This window comes from Gadus macrocephalus, chromosome 8 (assembly GCF_031168955.1).
Source record: "Gadus macrocephalus chromosome 8, ASM3116895v1".
NCBI classification, from domain to species: domain Eukaryota; kingdom Metazoa; phylum Chordata; class Actinopteri; order Gadiformes; family Gadidae; genus Gadus; species Gadus macrocephalus.
This window is the reverse complement of record NC_082389.1, coordinates 14044793-14065647: the sequence shown is the minus strand read 5'-3', so window position 1 is coordinate 14065647 and position 20855 is coordinate 14044793. Positions and strand designations below refer to the sequence as shown.

Here is a 20855-nt window from a genome sequence, read left to right as displayed (position 1 = left end):
CGTCTGTGACCCGTCTCCACACTTCTCTACTCCTTGACATTTGCAAAGGAACCAAAGCTTTCCCTTTTGGTTGTTGCATATATGTATTTTTTATTTGACTTCTGAGCCCTTAAAGGATAATACAGGCTGAATGAATTTGTGTACGTCTTATCCGTACACAATGACACAAGGACTTGTCATTCTGATGGCACTGACATGTTCATTGACACAGATGTTTACTTTTGAGAGATAAACTAAGGATTTTGACCAAGAGACTGGCTTTTGCAGGTAATCCATGGTGTTTTGCTATTTGTACGAATTGTTTTGAGAAATGCATTCACTGTTTTGCAAACGTTGAGGATGATTCGAGAAATGTACCAAAGCGACTGAGAAAAACTGTAATGCAGTGAAGCGACGCAGATCACTGCAATGGATAAAGGCTGTTATGACCAGGAGGTCAGACTCTGATCCCTTCAACACATTGACATGGAGTAGGCCTGTCTCATGGAGTCTGACGTATGCGGAAGCTTTGGTCTGAGCGGTTGTTGATCATGTGACCAGGGCCGCAGGGAGCCGGGGTCAAGGGGGCAAAGTCCCCGGGACCAAGATATTCCAGGTCACTAGTACGTCATATTTCCCTCCTAGCAAACAAAAAGACAGAATAACTGTAGCAAATGAATGTGTGGCACGATACAACTGTTGTAAAGATAGTTAATAGATGTATCAATGGCCAACTGAAAAGCGCACGGGGAAATCAGAGACTTTATATCAGCGCGCAATTGATTTTTATATGATTGGTGCCGCAGAGCCGCGTGACATATCCCAGTCCCAGGATAGTTTCTATTCACTACATAGGGCCTAGGGTGGTGGTTCTCAAACTTTTTAAACCGCATTCCACCACAGAAAAGGTTTTTCTCCTACCACCATTAACACAGATGTTATAAAATATAACTACATACAGTAGCGTAGGCCTGCGGCTCTAATCAGCTATGCACATCTCATGAAGGGGGCACATTTATTCTTAAAAATAATATTATTTATTGTAAGCTGTTAGTGGTAGCACTAGAACAGAGACACGGAAACACATACACATACTCATGGTAAATGTATTTCCATTCGTCCTAGTATTTTGTTAGAATTGTTTTATCAAACATTTTATTTTTTCTAATTTTTTTTCTTGATTAATATTATTTTGAGAAAATATTTACTGGCCCTTTGTCTTGCCTGGGCCCTGGGGCACTTGCCACTGCCCCACTCCCCCTCCCTAACCCTGCATGTGACAGACTACTGAAGATACACAGAAGAACAAATAAGGCATCAGCCGGCTCATTCTGTTAAATTGGTCAGATAGACGTCCATAAATATTACAGTCACGCTGGAGAACGATAACTCTGTAAGTTATTTACATTTAGGGCGTTTAGCAGACGCTTCTATCCATTTAGCAGACGCTTCTATCCATTTAGCAGACGCTTCTATCCATTTAGCAGACGCTTCTATCCATTTAGCAGACGCTTCTATCCTTTTAGCAGACGCTTCTATCCGTTTAGCAGACGCTTCTATCCGTTTAGCAGACGCTTCTATCCGTTTAGCAGACGCTTCTATCCATTTAGCAGACGCTTCTATCCATTTAGCAGACGCTTCTATCCATTTAGCAGACGCTTCTATCCATTTAGCAGACGCTTCTATCCATTTAGCAGACGCTTCTATCCATTTAGCAGACGCTTCTATCCAAAGCGACTTACAATAATAAATTTGTCATAAAAAAGTGAAACAATATATCGCTGTCGGTACAATAAGGATGATCATAGAACCAAGTGCAAAACACCAACAATCACTAGGTTAACCCATTCCCTGTATCCAACATAGATAGCTAGGATATGATGTTACATAACTATGTACAATAACTTAACAACATACAATAAGTGCGTACATTAAGTGCCAGGACATACAGTACAACATACAACAAGTAGGAGGGGAGGGACTTAAGATCTCTCTGCAATTTCATTATTTAACAGACAGACAGACAGACAGACAGACAGACAGACAGACAGACAGACAGACAGACAGACAGACAGACAGACAGACAGACAGACAGACAGACAGACAGACAGACAGACAGACAGACAGACAGACAGACAGACAGACAGACAGACAGACAGACAGACAGACAGACAGACAGACAGACAGACAGACAGACAGACAGACAGACAGACAGACAGACAGACAGACAGACAGACAGACAGACAGACAGACAGACAGACAGACAGACAGACAGACAGACAGACAGACAGACAGACAGACAGACAGACAGACAGACAGACAGACAGACAGACACACACACACACACACACAGAGCCCTGCCTGGAAACGGTGTGAAAAGGTTACTGTCTAAAATAAGAGACGCCATCTGCACACTGCCTCCACCGGGAGAGCGGCGACCAACGGGGAACAGCAGATCTTGCCCTCCACTGAGGCCGTGTCAGGCCTCGTGTTCGCCCTAATCTTCCCATTTCATGGCCCAAATAGCACAGTGTTCTCTCTTTCTTGATTGACGTTTACAGCTGAATTGAATTGCATAGGCTTGTGCGGTGCACCTTGTAGCCATAACACTGCGTAAGCTAATGGCTGCCGCTGCACGACCGCCTGTACACATCGCCATGGAAACGTTTACATACATGTGGTTCAGTTCAGGCACCTGTTGTCTGTCTCCAAAACGTCCGCCTTTGCGTGGGGATCCCTCCGGGCTGGGATGACAACCCCGGGCTTTGACAGCAGTCGTTGTCTGTGGGTGTGTGAGCGACGTTCTGCCCCTCGCCCGTTGTGGATGAAGCATGTTGATAGGGAGCAATGTGATGGTGAAGATGGATTGGGCACCAAGGCACTAAAGGGCTGCTGTGTTTTCATTGGTTCACTCTCTATCTTGTCGGAAGACAGACGTTCTGCTTGTATGATGCGGTCTCTGCATGTTGATTTTTATTCCGGGACTACTAAAAGAAGTTTTGCAGATGAATACGTTTTTCAATAAAAAAAAAAAATCAGCAAGACAATGAACCCAAGAGGAACCCAGAGGCTCTTAATAATCTCCAGGTGTGTTGGGTACTAGAAACAAAGGGACAAAATTGAAGAGCAATTACTATGTTCACAATGTTTTTCTATTATTTTACCAAAAAAGGGAAAGGAGAGAAAACCACAGAAAACCTACAGAATTTTAACTTTGGCTTGTGGCGAGGGTTAAGCACCTCCTGGCGTTGGTGATAAGTAAAGTCTGTTTTTAGCCCTCTGTTTTGTTGAACTGTGCCGTTTTTGTAACTGACACCAGCAGCACAAAGGTTTCTTTTCTCTGCCTGTAGACGGAGTGCACAACATGAGGAACCAGCTGCATGTCCCATGTCAACCCAGTATCACGCGATTGCGTGCTCCTGCGCACGAACGTTAATCTATTGAAGCGTGTTCCAGAGCACGATAGTCCGACTTTTTGCGTGTTACACAGAACGAAATGTAAACCAATGCATTCTGAATGGGAGTGTTCTAAGACAATTAACTAAACGGTACGAGAGAGAGAAAGAGAGAGAGGGAGGGACAGAGAGAGAGAGAGAGAGAGAGAGAGAGAGAGAGAGAGAGAGAGAGGCTTCAGAAAGGGTGTGCGCAGATAGTAGCCTACAGTCCACCCTAGTTATGTTTATGCCAAAACCACAAATGCTGTATGTATATATATATATATATATATATATATTGCCTAATTATATATATTGACTCAGAATCTTGAGCCCATTTATTAGGGAACAGGTGTTATCGGGATTCCATCACTGCATTCCCAGAATCCTGCATTGTGAAAGTCTTCCCTTTTTTTTTTAAATGTACAATGGCATTTTATTCTACATACAAAACAACCATAGTATTTTTCAGGAGTCCACGACCAAATCATTGATATCATACCCTATCCAATAATAAAGAAATTTGAATTTGAATGGTAACAATTCCGTTAAATCCTCGTCCTCGTTTTGAACGTCTCACTCATGGCAGATCAGTGTGTTCTTTCTGATTAGCTCTTAATTGAGATCACCTGTCACGCACCCCTTTATTAATGGTGAACGCAATCGGTTTGGTTTACTTTTCGCATCGGCCTGTGTCAATCGAGGTTGAGTTTAGTGAGTGTTGAAAGTTTTCGATCTAGATTGCAGATCACTATTGTCACTTTATACAAACTGAAAGGATGCGTTGTTTTTGTGGGCATTTGACTGAACAGCCCAGACAAATATTGCTACCAACATGGCACTTCGAAACAGACCACCGCAGTGAGTAAAAGTTATTTTCCTTTATTAAATGTTGACGTTTTTGGGCTGTCTCCTCAGACACAAGCCATCAGTATCCCTGCTCTTTGCACCTTGACATGCATGTCGCCGCTGTTTGTTAACCTAGCTTTGCTGATTTGTATCTTGTGATGTGTGTGTGTTTTTCTTAACAGGTGTTAGATGACTGACAAGATCTATGGGGGGGCCCCCTTTGGGCCCCCCCATACCAACTTAGTCTTCAAAGGAATCTAGTGCCATGGGACTCCAGTGTCTTCAAAACATCCTCGGAATACATGTGTATGAATGGTCCACCGAAGGGTTGATCTGGAAGCCACCACGGTCCACGCAGTAATCTGCTGCGTGGGCCGTAGTGGCTTCCAGAGCCATCTTTCGGTCTTGGTCAGGATTTGTTACAGTTGCCCTTCAATGTAGCAGGCTACATTCTGAAGAAGCCTGCTTTACGTAGCATTGGAGTACATATATTGTGCAAAATGCTCATGTAATTGCACTAGCACTAGTAACCTGTAGATTAGCTTAGTTTAACGTCATTCCGTGCTGTCTCTGTCAAATGTGTGGCTTACTTTAAGTCCACAAGGCCCTCTGGTAAACCACGTTGGAACACCCCTGGACAAGGTCAGGGGTGTGTGCTAAAGTTTTGTTCCATTTTTCACTAGTTGGTTAAGGTTTGGTAGAATTGTTTGCTAGCGACGTGATGGCGTATGTACAAGAGCCTACCGTGGCCAGACCACAGTTGTGACGGTCACGGCCAGATGGCCTAGTCTGAGTGCAACCTTGATTGCATTTGTATACTGTTTACCATTGGATGTTTATGCAATTTGGCTTAATTCATCCGCAGTAAAGCTGCATTTGACTATTCCAGGGTCGTTTTTGTACAGGCTTTCAATTGACCATGTTGACTAGTTTGTGGGAAGTTTTTTTTTTTTTTTACCTTTGCTTACAATCCAACAGTTGTGACCACTTATGCAACTGGGCTGTGAACCTTGCAATTCTAGTTGCATATTTGTACACGCAAGCTTGTCCATTTCTATCGCCATCACTAACACTAGCTTCAGCATTTCCTTGTAGGCCATTAGCTGACTTGTGTATTGGAGCGATGATTTGGGTATTTTAAGATGCTTGAAAACCTAAAATAAAGCAAAATGCGTGTCTGGTGTGCAAGAGCCAATTTGTTGGCTTGCAGTAGTCGAGGAGTTGCCGTAGGTCGTAAGCCATCTGGAGGTTGTGGCAATGGAGGCTTGTGGTAGATCTGCCATCCAAGAAAGGTTAATTATTCTGAAGCATGATTAATAGTTTAGTAAAAAAGTAAAAGGGGATATATGAATAACACGAAAACAGACGCACTCTCAGCACTGATAAGGTATCTGGCCCTGGCCATGTCCCGGAGGACCAGGTCGGTTCAACCTTGTTGAGACATAACGATGGCAGAACACCCCGTCAGTATGAGAGGCCCTGGCTTGTCCCTGGACTAGAAATGTGAACAACAGAGACACTAAAATACACCAACATTCTACACTGCCTATCAAAAGAGACTTCTAAAACATATCTGCTAGAACAGTTCCTATACTTTTTGTATAATTTGGTCATGCTGCAAATTTACTTTTTGTATTGCTCCATATTTAGTTCTTTGACAGCCTCACCTGCTAGAAAAGTCTATTCAAATCGGCTATAATGAACTAAATTAATAGCCATGAAATGTTGTCACTCATACTAATGGCAAATACCCTCTTTCAGTTGGTGGTTCAACACTGATGTCTCTCTAGGCTTGAGGGAGAGCTCACAAGTAAATTACACGAATGTCCTGGAGCAATTGGGAATACACTTTTTTTAGTCTACCTGACCAGGGACATCTTTGAACTATAGGTCACCTAACCCAAACTTTTCACTCTTGTTAGGTTGTCCTTTTCTCTTGTTTTAACCCGAAAGGGCTGAAATATCAACATTTCAGGTATTCTGTTTGGATAATGTGCAAAAAAATTAACAAATGTATTTTTCTTAATGTGGTTAAACTATTTAAAGATTTGTATGCAAAATATTTCTGCTCAATTTGTGGTCAATGAAACTCTGAAATGTTTTAATTTGATAAAAACAACTATGGGTTAAAGGTATTTGCTTTGGGCATCTTTTGATATTTTTAGAATCTAGCTCCATTGCCGTTAGAAATGGTGTCTCCCAGTACTGCAAAGTGCTTCCACAAGTTTAAAAAAGAATGGGCAGAAAAGGAACTGCCAACTAAATCTATTTAACATGGGTAGAAAGTTTCCATGGAAGCTCTTGGCTGCTGGTTCCCAACACAGCTCCACCGTTAGCCTGTGACCTTGCGTTTACTTTTGGTGACTTCACAAAAGAGAAATGAACTGGTTAATACAATAAACAAGACATTGCATGGTACCATTTTGAACTGTTTGTGGATATTGCATTAAATCCATATGCTTGAAACTTTTCAATAATGCATATCAACGAAACAATGGAATGAAATAAATAGTTCAAGCAATTTGTGGGACTTGGCTGCTTTTACATTATTACTCATTTTGGGGGTTATTTCAGTCCCAACCTGCAGGTCGTGCGAAGAATCATGTGAATGGGAATATTCTATAAATGTCTTTATCATCTTTCGTCTCAACACTTCTGCTGCAGCCGCTGTTGAAGCGTATGAGTCCTTTGAGACCCCCTTTGATAAAAGGGGTTCTCAAATGTTGACCCTCAGTCACCTATTGCATCACTTCCTTTAGGGCTTCGGCCTCCTAATTGATCATTATAGTATAATTGAATGCCTTTTTTCATATATATGATACCTCCACCACTGGGACGTGGCAACAATTCTCCAAATCCATATGGGGGGGATGCTTGTGGACAGTAGGGGTGTATACTCGACATAAATAGGAAGCAAACTCATCTCACAAATGAGTAATGACATCTCACAAATATTTATTTAATAAATTGTTTCAATTTATAATAATCCAAAATCCGTTGGCTTTTTGTCGAGGGAATCCAGGGCGACGCTCACTTCCGGGTTGGCCAACATACGTCATCCCTCCACCACTATACTGTAAAAACACATGTTCAAGTTGAATGAGAATAATAATTCTGCCATAGTATTTATTTAAGGGGGGGGGGGGGGGGGGAGGAAGTCTTTTGGCCATTTGTAGTGTTGATCAGCAGAGAAATAATTTGTCTGCAAAGACGGTAACGTCGCTTAGCAACGGTAGACGCTGGGGTAGACAAGTCACCGGACTACTACCCCATGCAAGTGAACGGAGCGTTCCACGGCATTGAGAAGACCCGTGTAATAAAGGCCTATAATATTTCTGTTTATGGCATAGATTTCTCCTCAGATTAGGCCAATAAACCAATGGTAAAATAAAAATAAAAACGTTCGATCAAAGGCCCGGCCCGAGTATAGTGGTGGGAAATATCGGCCCGACCCGGCCCGCGTCGGGCTCGGGCTCGGGCAGAGAATCTAAACACTGACTGGAACTACTTAGCAGGTGTCTGTAGGGCTATATCAGGAGTTAATGCACGCACTGCAGCCAATCAGCCAATCAGAGTATTCCCCCAGACCGTGGTCTAAATAATATTATTCACGAGTTATAAACAACCCCTACACATCAATATTAATGATAACCCTGTGGAAATTGCCATAAGTGAGAGACACAATTTCGCACGTTGAGCACACAGTTGTGTGACTCGTTTATTTAGTAAGAGAGAAACGAGAAATCAAAACGTGCTGAAGGTAAACAAATCCCGCATGGGCTCTGACGTCATGAGACGCTCGTAATCCTTAAAAGGGACAGCGATCCCTGAACCACCAAGACAGTAAACGACATGCCTAACACAATTGAAAGAACAACACATAACAAAATACTGTAGGTGAATTATGTTGCACTCACTACAACCCATGAAATACGGTATGATTTCTAGATGTCATGGCAACGTCCGCTCGCGACACTGGACTTGCGATCGAGGCATCGACGCGGACGTTCATTCACATAGCCAAAAACAAGAGAATAGATGGCTAGATAAAATAAACATCAAGACATACAATTCTAAAAAGAACAGATGAAGCAGCTACCCTTTTTTTCCTTCGCGGTTTGCCTACAGAGCAGCGCACCTGCATTTAATATAGGCCTATCCGTGTATTGTCACAATTTCTCAGTATCAAATATATATACATATAGCATTTGTGGTTTTGGCATAAACATAACTAGGGTGCAATATCTGCGCACACCCTTTCTGAAGCCTCTCTCGCTCTCTCTCTCTCTCTCTCTCTCTCTCTCTCTCTCTCTCTCTCTCTCTCTCTCTCTCTCTCTCTCTCTCTCGCTCTGTCCCTCCCTCTCTCTCTTTCTCTCTCTCTCGTACCGTTTTGTGGAGCACGTTAATTGTCTTAGAACACTCCCATTCAGAATGCATTGGTTTACATTTCGTTCTGTGTAACACGCAAAAAGTCGGACTATCGTGCTCTGGAACACGCTTCAATAGATTAACGTTCGTGCGCAGGAGCACGCAATCGCGTGATACCGGGTCGCCCATGTATACATTTCAACTGAAGCAGGCCGTCTTCAACAGACTCATAGCACTCCTTACAACCACCATCATGTACTCCACTGTGAGGATTACGATTTATTTCTGAATAAGCTTAATTGAAGACTAGCTTATTACCGTAACGAGTCTGAGCTATTTCTTTCTTTAGATCTTTGTTCAAGCATCTGAATGCAGCCCGAATATGAAATTCAGCATTAGCTTCAATACATCTCACCGAGAAATGGGGTTGAATATGGCTGGTTATGCGGCTGTGCCTTTCCAATAAATCCTCTTGATAATCAATATGCAGTGGCATATGCCTTATAGAAATTTACCACAGAGCTGTCTGTGAATTTGAAATACATAAATATAAATTATATCTAAAAATATCAAAATTTCACGAGGCATAAGACCAAACGGCCGCAGTAAATGGAAAAGGAAATACTAACACTCACTTAATTAACTGAAGTATTCTGTCAGCTGCACTACCAAAACAGTCAGTTAAGCGTTCAGCTAGACTCGGGCCATTAACATCAGATGCTAAAGGTCATCTCAGATTAGTCACTTGAGATGCAACACAGCACAAGGAAGCCTCTGGATGAAGCAGCCATCGGAGGGATGTATGAGAATGAAGGCACACAATCACTTGGTTACGCAATCAAACAGATCCAGGTGCCTAAGATACATGCACATGCACACGTCTGCACACACACCCCACACAAACACACACGCACACATATTTACAACTAAATGGACGGTAAATGGACTGCATATATAGAGCGCTTTTAACCAAAGCTCTTTACAATATTGCCTGACATTTGTCCATTCACGCACACATTCACACACCGACGGCGGAATCAACCATGCAAGGCGAAAAAATGCGTGTCAGGAGAAGTTAGGGTGAGGTGCCTTGCTCAGGGACACCTCGACAATCAGCTAGGAGGAGCTGTGGATCGAACTAGCAACTAGCAACTGTGGTTACCAGCCAAGCAACTCTACCACCTGAGCTACTGGCATGGCAACAAGTAAGGATGGGAACTTGGCGTTATTTTCATTTCAGGGGTGAAAGTCACAGACAGGAGAGCAGAAGTCCACCCACACTCACACACCGGCCTCATTATAACGCCTCCACTTTTATATATGGATATCCGAAATGACACTCTCGGTCACACAAAGCACAATGTTGCCTTCCTACAAGAGGCTAGAGAGCAGCAGGAAATGCCTTGCCTGTGGAACCACTCAATAGGTTTCCTTGAACGATTTTTGTGACAGTGATGTGTTCAAATATTTTTTGAGTGAAGGACATATGTTGCAATACATTTCAGCAGTCTGCTATAGGCAGACGAAGACCCTTTGTCTAAACTATTTTTCACAACTTTTGAATACACACACACACACACACACACACACACACACACACACACACACACACACACACACACACACACACACACACACACACACACACACACACACACACAAACATATCTACACTGTTCAATGTTCTAAGAAACAAATGAAGAAAGCCAGCTAAAGCAATCGGGACACAGTTAATGATTCTATAATGCGCCTCAAAATTGTCATCCCCAATTTGTATGTTGAGCACCATGTGGAAGTGCCTTGGTCTCTCCTCATTAACTGACGGGCTAACGGCCTGTTTATCTTCAGTGGAGCAGCAGGCTGCGAGCTCCCAGCTGGGGCTTCTCCTTTCCTTTCGGGGATCTGTTGTGTACATAAATCATATGTAAATAATACCAGGCAGATAAGTGTTCATTTCATCCTACCTTTTTTCCTATAGTCGGGGGTCTGCAGGCGAGGATATTGGGTGTTAGTATAACACAGTGCGTCAGAGTGAGAGCCGGGACAACCTTTCCGTTTAAAGTCTCAGGACTACTTTGCGCAGAGGATGCTGATAGAAAACAACACACCTTTGCTTCCATTATTCATCTCCATCGTCTGCTGTCCTCACGCCCCCGGTTTCATACCCAACACCCCGGGAGCTGAGATACAGACATACTGCAGGACGCCAGACACGGCCTCATTCAGCTGACTGCCTCTTTCGTGCGCAGCCTTCAAGGTCTTGTGCTAAACATCCGAGAAGAACAGCTGCTGCTAACCCTCATTCCCATCGCCCTGTAATGAGCTTGATTCAACTGTAGGTGAGCAAGGCCTGCGGGTCACCTCCTTTCGAGGGCGTTAGTACAATTAAAAAAGACTGCTCGTTGTTATAAATGATACAAAGGAATTGGCGTCCGTGGTCGGCTCAGGCGGGCAACACTGGGAGGCCCCAGACTGGCTAGGAATCCCAAGCCGTCAAAGAGAAACTAACACGACCGGGTGGACAGTTGCTGGGTCCACTTTGATTAATTCACCGCCCCGGGGTTGAGGGCCACTGCCATTGTAGGGCATATTTTATTCAGCTGTCTTCACGATAACACTGTCCGTGTTCAGTGACAGCCGCTGTTTGAAGCGGCAGAGGTCACTCCAGAACATCATTGTCCACAGTGGCTTGCATGACAATTGTCTCTCTTTTATTATTTTTCGGACAAGGAGCCAAGTCAGAAGCACGCTTGATCAAAACACTGCGTCCACCGAGTGCGTAAGCGCACCTCTATATTTATGTCTCCGTGACGTGCCTTCAAGTGGAAGCCTTGCCTCAGAAGACATAAATCCATAACAGCACAAGGGAGGTTAAATTGATGACGAACTGTCAGGTTAGGTTTAGCTTTAATCCATTACTGCTAATAACTTCCAGGTACATCGAAGGTCAGGCTGCACCCCTTGAATCCCATTAAGCACCCTTACTAAGCAGCATTCCCTGGACAAACAAGAGGGATTGTCCTGGTTGTTCAAATCACCCCATTAGCTTTTTCTTTGAACGATTAACTAAAATATGTAAAAATTAAAACATAAACATGTTTAGCATCCTAATTACATCCAAATAATCTCTGCCTTGAGATAAGAATAGAGGTATATTCAATTGCTTTGAACGATTGGTGGTGTAAATTGATCACTGCTGGACGTTAACTCGTTTATTTATTTTCTCCTGTCAGAAGCTGAAATTCTAATATGTGACAAAGAATTTCTATGCTTTGTCACATATCAAAATGAAGGCAAAAAGCAAACAAACAAAAAAACACACCATTATATATCAATATCAATATCATTCCAACAAATTTCTCTTAAAGAAAGACCTGACGTATTCTCTATTGAGAAGCCATCTGCAGTACTCGGCAGCCTTAACCCTGTTGAGCGATCAGGCACCAGAAAAGGCATTTCTTTGCCTCCATGCGACTGTTATTGAAAACTGCGTCTGCTGATAGGAAGCACCGGGAGGGAACGAGACTCACTTAGAAGCCAGAGGATGCGACCAGTGGAGGGAATGATCACAGCCGCTCACACCCTGGCAGGCCGGGCCACACAGGGAGCCGCCGTCCGTTCGGGTTCAGCCTCAAATGAACTGAGTAGCCCCATGAGCACTGATTAAAACTAAACTCACACAATGACGTTTAAACCCCCAAAAAACGTTTCCCCCTTTTTTGCTCCCTCCCTCCGGTTTCTCCACTTTTAGGAATTGTCACAGTGACACACCTGTGATTCACAGGTGAGATGGATTCCCCTTAACCAATCGGGGAAGAGATGCCCTGGACATCAGAGTTTTGCAGGCACTGGTCTCAAATCAAGATTTGCTCAAATGCAGGGGCTCTCAACCCAGAATAGAGTATCTACTCTCACAGACAATTCCTTATGCAACACAAACAAACGTATTCACCTGATGATTCAGTCACTCACTAGCCTTGACTGTCTTTAGTGCTCACTTACATATTCCAATAATATTGTGCATTTGTTTGATGCTTTTTGCCAGAGTGTTTTGAGTTGTTAGGGCAGACTTTAAGGTGTCGGAACACATCATCAGTATTTGGAGAAAGTGAGGAGAACCTAACTTTGATTGGGGCAACCAATTAGACAAACTTTTAGATGGCTCTATATTTATATTGGCTTTTGGACGAGAAATGCCATAGATCCATTTTAACAAAGTTCAGTATGTGAGCTGTTGTTCATTATTATTATGGAAAATAGAGTTGTAATTAAACCCATAGCAATAATGTGGAAACCCCAGTCGATAATGTAACACATTTCTGAGAGCGTAATATAATATCATTTTGCCTGTAACGTTACAACGTATAACATTCGTTCACCACAAATGACTCTTAAAAGCAGTGCCAACATTTTAATATTTTTTAACCATTCTGCGAACAAAAGGCAACCGGCTGATTATCATTTAGGGGGCCACTCAATGACATGCAGAAGCGTCATCAACACACCCACTAAAGTGGTCTGAGAAATACAGACTTTATACTCCTCATTCACATGTAAGGTATTTACATTTCCTACAGAGAAAATACTACCTCAGGGGTAGTATTATTCAGAAAATCAATTGCAAATCAATTATTAAAGTGTTTGTGTGTGCGTGTGTGCGTTTCCATGTATGTTTGTGCGGTGTGTGTATACGGTGTGTATGTGCGTGCTTGCAGTGTATGTATGCGTTCGCGAGTGCTGTGTGTGTGTGTGTGTGTGTGTGTGTGTGTGTGTGTGTGTGTGTGTGTGTGTGTGTGTGTGTGTGTGTGTGTGTGTGTGTGTGTGTGTGTGTGTGTGTGTGTGCTGCAGGCTGCTTCGCACATGCGCACATGACTAACTTGAGTAACTGGTGCGACAGGCCTGCTATTATAGTAGTAGGATGACTTATAAATAAATGATGTCATTTATATAGTATGCTGCAGAATTAAACAAATGAGAATGAAGATTTTCAAGATGGATTTCAAATTGTAGATGCACACGTTTGTTTTGTATCATCTGCCCTGAGGTCCGATGATGCGTCCTACAACATGAATCAATCAGTAAAGATTTGTTTTCTCATTAGCGTTAATGGAACACGGCATGCGATTAGAGTGACGGATCCGTTATGGGTCGGGTGATCTCTGTAATAGGATGGCATTCTGATCCCCCCCACCAACGCAACTTCATTCAAATAGGACCTGGGGGTGGGTGGGGGACAGGGGGGGGTGGAATTAACCTTTACATACACTTCTCCTAGCTCTATGCATACAATTTCATACCTTCTCGGTTACTTGGTAAAGTCAACACTGCAAGGTATGGCGTGGGCTCAATGCCCATACAGAGTACACTGTAACAAGAAGAGAAGAAGATGCGTGGACTCTCCGTCAAATGAGATGTCCTGTATTCATTTACAGTGCTGAGGCGCATGCCTATAGATTTCGATGGTGATCTGAAAAACAGGAACTGTTCCTAACAGGTTTTAGTTTTAGTGTGGGCCCTTGCATCACAGCTCCAAATTCCAGGCTGCAAAGGGGATTGTCTTTGCAGAGCTGCACGACGTGCTGGTAGGAATATGAACAGGGATTAAAGGGGGTGAGAGGTACCACAATACATGGGGAGGGGTGACGGGCACGAAAGAGGAATGGAGCTGAAAGTCACGTATGACCAAGTGCTCCTTATTAACTTCTTAAAGGTCTTACATGTTGGATGCCACGTGTGTAATCATGACCTCATCACGTATTTACCATCAGGGGGATGAGACCTCATCAGGGGGAATGGAAGCACACATTATAGCATATCAGAACCACAATCATAATAATGAATTAAAGATCTCCTTGTAGTAATGATACACTTAATGTTTGATTTCATGCTGCAGACATCCCCTTAGGCATTGAAATCTCATTCACTTCAACGGGTATCAAGTATGAGGCCGGTGCAGGCCTAGTCATGCACTATTCAACAATTATTCGCCGTAGGCGAAGTGAATGGTCGGGAATAGCCGATGGGTATAATAACAAATGGCTATCCCAATTATTCACAGAGCCTAAGGTGAATAATTGTTTTAGTATACTACTACACGTGAACACTCCAAAAATAAAAAAGATAACACTTTCTGCCTGGATTTATTTGTATTTTTTCCTTTGAAACACTTGCAAAGCTTGATGTTTTGCGAGGAAAAGAATATCCCGAGGTTGAGACCTCAATCATGGGATATTGCCGAGTATCCCGAGATAGCGAACCAATAAAATTGCGCCATCTTAGGAGGTTTACGTGTAGCATAAAAAAAAACATATTAGTATATTATACTAATATGTTTTTTAGTGCTTCGGAATACATAGGCCCATTTGGTTGGTTTCATTTGGCCTCAGAATTGGCTTATAGCATTCAACCCAGCAGGCTGCCTAAAGAGCTCCATCGACCTCATATACCCTATTGCTAGCCTGCTACAAAACGACTGAGGAGGTGTCGACCTTAAGAGCTTGGTCTGCATTATAATAATATAAAAATAATGCCATATTATTATTGATTGTATAAATGTGTGTGTTTGTGTGTGTGTGTGTGTGTGTGTGTGTGTGTGTGTGTGTGTGTGTGTGTGTGTGTGTGTGTGTGTGTGTGTGTGTGTGTGTGTGTGTGTGTGTGTGTGTGTGTGTGTGTGCCAAAACATGTGATAAAAATAACGAAAATAACGTTCACACAGTCAAGTGAGCATTCCAATTGATTCTGAACAGATTAGGGCTCGGCGCCTAAACGGTATGGATAAATGTCGAGCGTGTTGGAGCGCGTGCATTAGTGGCTCCGCGGCGCCGATTGGATGAGGTCTTGGTATAGAGGTTCGAAATAGGCGCGCTCGCTCTGCCGCCGTCAGTCACTCCACGCACAGGCTCCTCTCCCGGACTTACAGCACTTTCAACGATACATTTGGGACAGCCATTTTCGCTATGGATGCTACGATTTATCAAATCATCTTGGGGGAGTTTGGCGACCTTAACTGTAGTTTAATGGACGCTTTCCAGGACACTTTTTACGAAAACATTTCGTTCTCATTGTTGAATATTGATGGTAAGCTGTGGTCATTGTAAAAATGTCTGTCGAGGTTTTTTGTGTTAGATATTCGTATGTGCCTCCTTCTGTCTAAGCGTCGTTTTCTTTTATTTTGTTTGCTGTCTGAAGGTTCATATTGTAATGCCACAACGGATGAGATTGGGACCTGCTGGCCGCGGAGCAGCACCGGGCGGATGGTAGAGAGACCATGCCCCGAGTACATCAACGGGGTGAAGTACAACACAACAAGTATGCCTTCTCGTTTACTAGAAGAGCTATTTTTTTGTCTTCATGAAAACTGTGCTTTAAATGGGCTAAACAAATATGTTACATTTACTGCAAATGTAGCCTATTTATATTAGGTTTACTGCAGATGTAACCTGCAGGTTGGACCTGCATTTATTATGCTTTCATAAGTAGGCTAGCTACCCTGCCACAGACTGCCCTACCACTGTCTGGAACTTAATGAATACGCAAGGAAATATTTATTGATGGAAAATAAATGAATTCAGATTAAACCCATGGAATGCTAGATATTGCGGAGAAATTAGGATTCTAGGGATATTTTGTCTCTGCACAATCACCCCTATAATGTCCAAGGTTGTAGTGTTGGAATACAAATCTGAACCCCCTCATCAAAGATGTGTCTTCATTTATGTCACATTATAAAAAGGAAGGTAAAGTAATCCCTGACGTCCCCTTTGCTTCACCGGCCGGAATCCAGACTCTTAATAGCGGTTTCCTTGGCTTCTCCATCCATCAATTCAGTGAGCAAAGTGCAGTCCTTTGCCACCGCACATGCACACAACACATTCTGTGACAGACATGTTGCTGGCCGCTTGAAGGGCCAAACTCTGACAGCACGGAGGCGTTCGTCTATTGTTTGCGATAGTATCCCCAGGTGACAAAAAGAAGGGCAGTAAGGCACATGAAAACTCTTTTGCAGTTGCTTTCTATAGTGAAGCCATGCATCTCTCATAGGCTTTTTCAAATGGATGGCATTTAGTGTAATGGAAATCTGAGATGGAGGGTTTGATGCGTTGTGCACAGAGCATAGAAGACTGGGTTGATCAGGAGAATGTGTCATTGAGGCAGTAGATCCAATGTGTTGATTGCATTGCAGCCAAGCACAGCCATCGAGCAGCATCACCATAGGTACATTTCTGAATGGATATATTGGATTGGCAGCGGGTAGATCAGCATTGTTCATTCTTCACATCACTTTCTCTCAATCCGCTCCAACGATAGAACTAAAACCGGCAGAACTTCTTGAGAAATCACAGTTTATTACATTTTATTTATGTATTGTTTTTCTTCAACAAATGTCATGCATCCATTCTTACCTTGACCTGTCCGACCGACCCAGGCCCCAGGGGAGTGGGACTCTGGCTGATGGTATGTGTGGGTCTCACAGGAGGTGCAGTGGGTTGCTACTGCTGCACAGCATGTCTAAACAGCATCAGTTCCTCTTCACAAAGTCCTCTTGGGGACCTCACAAACGGTGCTAATTGCATTATAATCTCCAGCTCACTGTTAAAAGGCTGGGAGAACATTTTAAATAATAATAAGCAGAGGATTTTAATATACCGTAATTATATTCCTGTTTTCTGCTCATGTGTTAGCCCCCCCACCACCACTGACACTGCCACCACCACCACCACCTCCACCAACAGCATCATCACCACTGACACCACCACCACCACCTCCACCGACACCACCACCACCACTGACACCACCACCACCACCTCCACCGACACCACCACCACCACTGACACCACCACCACCACCACCTCCACCGACACCACCACCACCACTGACACCACCACCTCCACCGACACCACCACCACCACTGACACCACCACCACCACCTCCACCGACACCACCACCACCACTGACACCACCACCACCACCACCTCCACCGACACCACCACCACCACTGACACCACCACGACACCGACACCACCACCATCACTGACACCACCACCTCCACTGACACCACCACCACCACCTCCACCGACACCACCACCACCACTGACACCACCACCACCACCTCCACCGACACCACCACCACCACCTCCACCGACACCACCACCACCACCACCACCACCACCACCACCACCACCACCTCCACCGACACCATCACTGACACCACCACCACCACCTCCACCGACACCACCACCACCACTGACACCACCACCTCCACTGACACCATCACCATCACTGACACCACCACCACCACCTCCACCGACACCACCACCACCACCTCCACCGACACCACCACCACCACCACCACCACCACCACCACCACCACCACCACCTCCACCGACACCATCACTGACACCACCACCACCACCTCCACCGACACCACCACCACCACTGACACCACCACCTCCACTGACACCACCACCATCACTGACACCACCACCACCACTGACACCACCACCACCACCACTGCCACCACCACCACCACTGACACCACCACCACCACCTCCACCGACACCATCACTGACACCACCACCACCACCTCCACCGACACCACCACCACCACTGACACCACCACCACCACTGACACCACCACCACCACCACTGACACCACCACCTCCACTGACACCATCACCATCACTGACACCACCACCACCACTGACACCACCACCTCCACCGACACCACCACCACCACTGACACCACCACCACCACCTCCACCTCCACCTCCACCGACACCACCACCACCACCTCCACCGACACCACCACCACCACTGACACCACCACCACTGCCACCACCACCACCACTGACACCACCACCACCACCACCACCTCCACCGACACCATCACTGACACCACCACCACCACCTCCACCGACACCACCACCACCACCTCCACCGACACCACCACCACCACTGACACCACCACCACCACTGACACCACCACCACTGCCACCACCACCACCACTGACACCACCACTGACACCACCACCACCACCACTGCCACCACCACCACCAACTCCACCAACAGCATCACCACCACTGACACCATCACCACCACTGACACCACCACCACTGACACCAGCACCAGTATCTCCAACATCTCCACAACCACCACCACCGATATCTTCACCACTACCTGATCCACCTCCACCGTCCCCCACTGACAGCTCAACCACTCCCTCCCCCTGCACCGGCACCGACACGACACCCCACAACCACCTCCACCACCTCCACTGCCTCTCAAACTGAATGGGTTCATCTTTTACCTCAAAGCACAGAGCTAAACGTTAAGGCCATGACAACTGAGCCATGTCTCTCAAGGGCTCCTCAATACTTCAACGGACCGCATCTGGTTTTCATCGCCGGTGCCTTTCTACACCGCCAATCTCAGAACAAGTACACCTACTGAGAAGCCTTGCTTCAGCTGCATGTGTGAATTATGGGCCCTTGAGATTCTAAGTGATATCTGTTTTACATTTAGTATTCCAGTGCTATTACGGTAAAAGAATGAGGCCATCGCTTGTTTCAGTCACAGGTCTGATTGCATGAAATTCAAAATAAATTCCACAGATACCACATCTCCACTCTCGGGCCCTTGTGATAGGATGACAGTGTCATCCTGTTATTAACAGACGATTCAAGACCCTGAGATTAATTCAAGAGTAGGATACACACACGATGATTCACACTATGTGGGAGCGTATTAATAGCGATGGCAGGAATAGGTTTTCAGAGAGCACGAGTTCACGTCTTAATTAAACACGTCGGTCTCTGCAGTGCCAGCCTTGCAGGAAGCCGTCGTAGAGAAGAGGGCGTGTGTTCATCAAGTCGATCGTAACCCACCGCGTCCGGTTTGATTTTTTGTGTGGTTCCTTTCTAACCACCTTGCCCTCGTATCCGCCAACAGAACTAATAATAGACCGCTTTCCGTTTGAGATGCTGTCCTGGGTGAGTTCCCGAGCGGAGTGCAACCAGCAGTGCTACAGAGAAGCTTATTAGGTTGCCCAGGGGGAGAAAGCCGAGATGGACACGCCTCGATCCTCTGACCCAGTTGTTGGCACTGAGACGACCACACACATCCTGTTTGACCTGGTTGTGCTGTTCGATAGATCTTATTTATAAACGGTTGGAAGGAAACTTTATGAGAGGTCATGATGAAAAAAAGGCAAAGGGTCAATGTCACAAAAAAAAGGAAATCTGAAGTATTCACTGTGGGAATATAGTAGGGCTGTAACGATACGCGTATCAAACCGAAAATCGCGATACTCAAAGCCACGATCCTGTCTCGCGGTGTGAGAAGGCAGAAGCGCGATATGCCCTTTCTAACTCTTCGGTCAAATTGTCCGATTGAAATTTGCTAATAATTTGTCTAAATAATAGTCTGCTGACAGCGCCCCCTCCTATCGATGCCGTAAATATGTGACGAGATGCCCTCTCTGTGATCCAAGCTCTCCGTGGCTACGGAGGATTGCATTTCTCCACAGCCGTTGAAGTCCTCATATGCGATATGAACGACATTTATCCAGAGTGGGCCAAGCGCGAAAAAAATTGCCTGTGATCCTGTCTCTATTGTTTTGTGTGATTTGACTGGCAGTTTGTCTGCTTATAGGTCGGAATGAAGCGGCCACCGATTATTGACAGGATGGGTACTTTATTCTACCGGACTCGTTCGCTTCTTCACTAGACACACGCGCTACCGCTCGCTCTCCTCGCTCGTCCACTCACTCGCTGACGTCACTCACACACGCATACGCACACTGCCATTCTCCCGCACACACATATGCTACTCGTAACACTATGCCTCGTTATTGCGACGTTCATGTTTTTCCTCATCTATTGAAAGTTAGGCTATTAAACATGTTGCATTCTATACGGCCTGATTATGTCATTATTTAAGCTACATAGCCTAATAAGAAGCGCTAATAAGGATATTTGAATAAACCAACCAAACAGTTAAAGGGGCCCTATTATGCCTACCAGCAAAAAGCATCCTCCAACTGCAATCTTTGGTTATTTCTTTATTAATTTAGCTATACTTTAATAGTATTCTTTCGGTTCAAATCTGTTCAGTGTTCCAAATTATTTGTTATTAAATGTTACATTAAGATAATTGGTATTTAAGTGTTGTTTAAATAAAATGCTTTTCAAATTTAAAAGAATCGTGGGATGTATCGAACCGTGGGT

The 20855-nt window shown here is 44.6% G+C and overlaps 1 protein-coding gene across 1 annotated transcript in view; it reads left to right on the top strand.

The window, feature by feature from the left end:
• Nucleotides 1–15457: 15457 nt before the first annotated feature.
• The window catches only part of LOC132463255 (corticotropin-releasing factor receptor 2), a 35179-nt gene continuing 29781 nt past the window's right edge, over nt 15458–20855 (top strand). The window contains exons 1-2 of the mRNA XM_060059287.1: nt 15458–15707; nt 15819–15938. Coding sequence (XP_059915270.1) covers nt 15587–15707; nt 15819–15938 — 241 coding nt within the window. The 5' untranslated portion in view covers nt 15458–15586. The remainder of the gene's footprint in view (nt 15708–15818; nt 15939–20855) is intronic.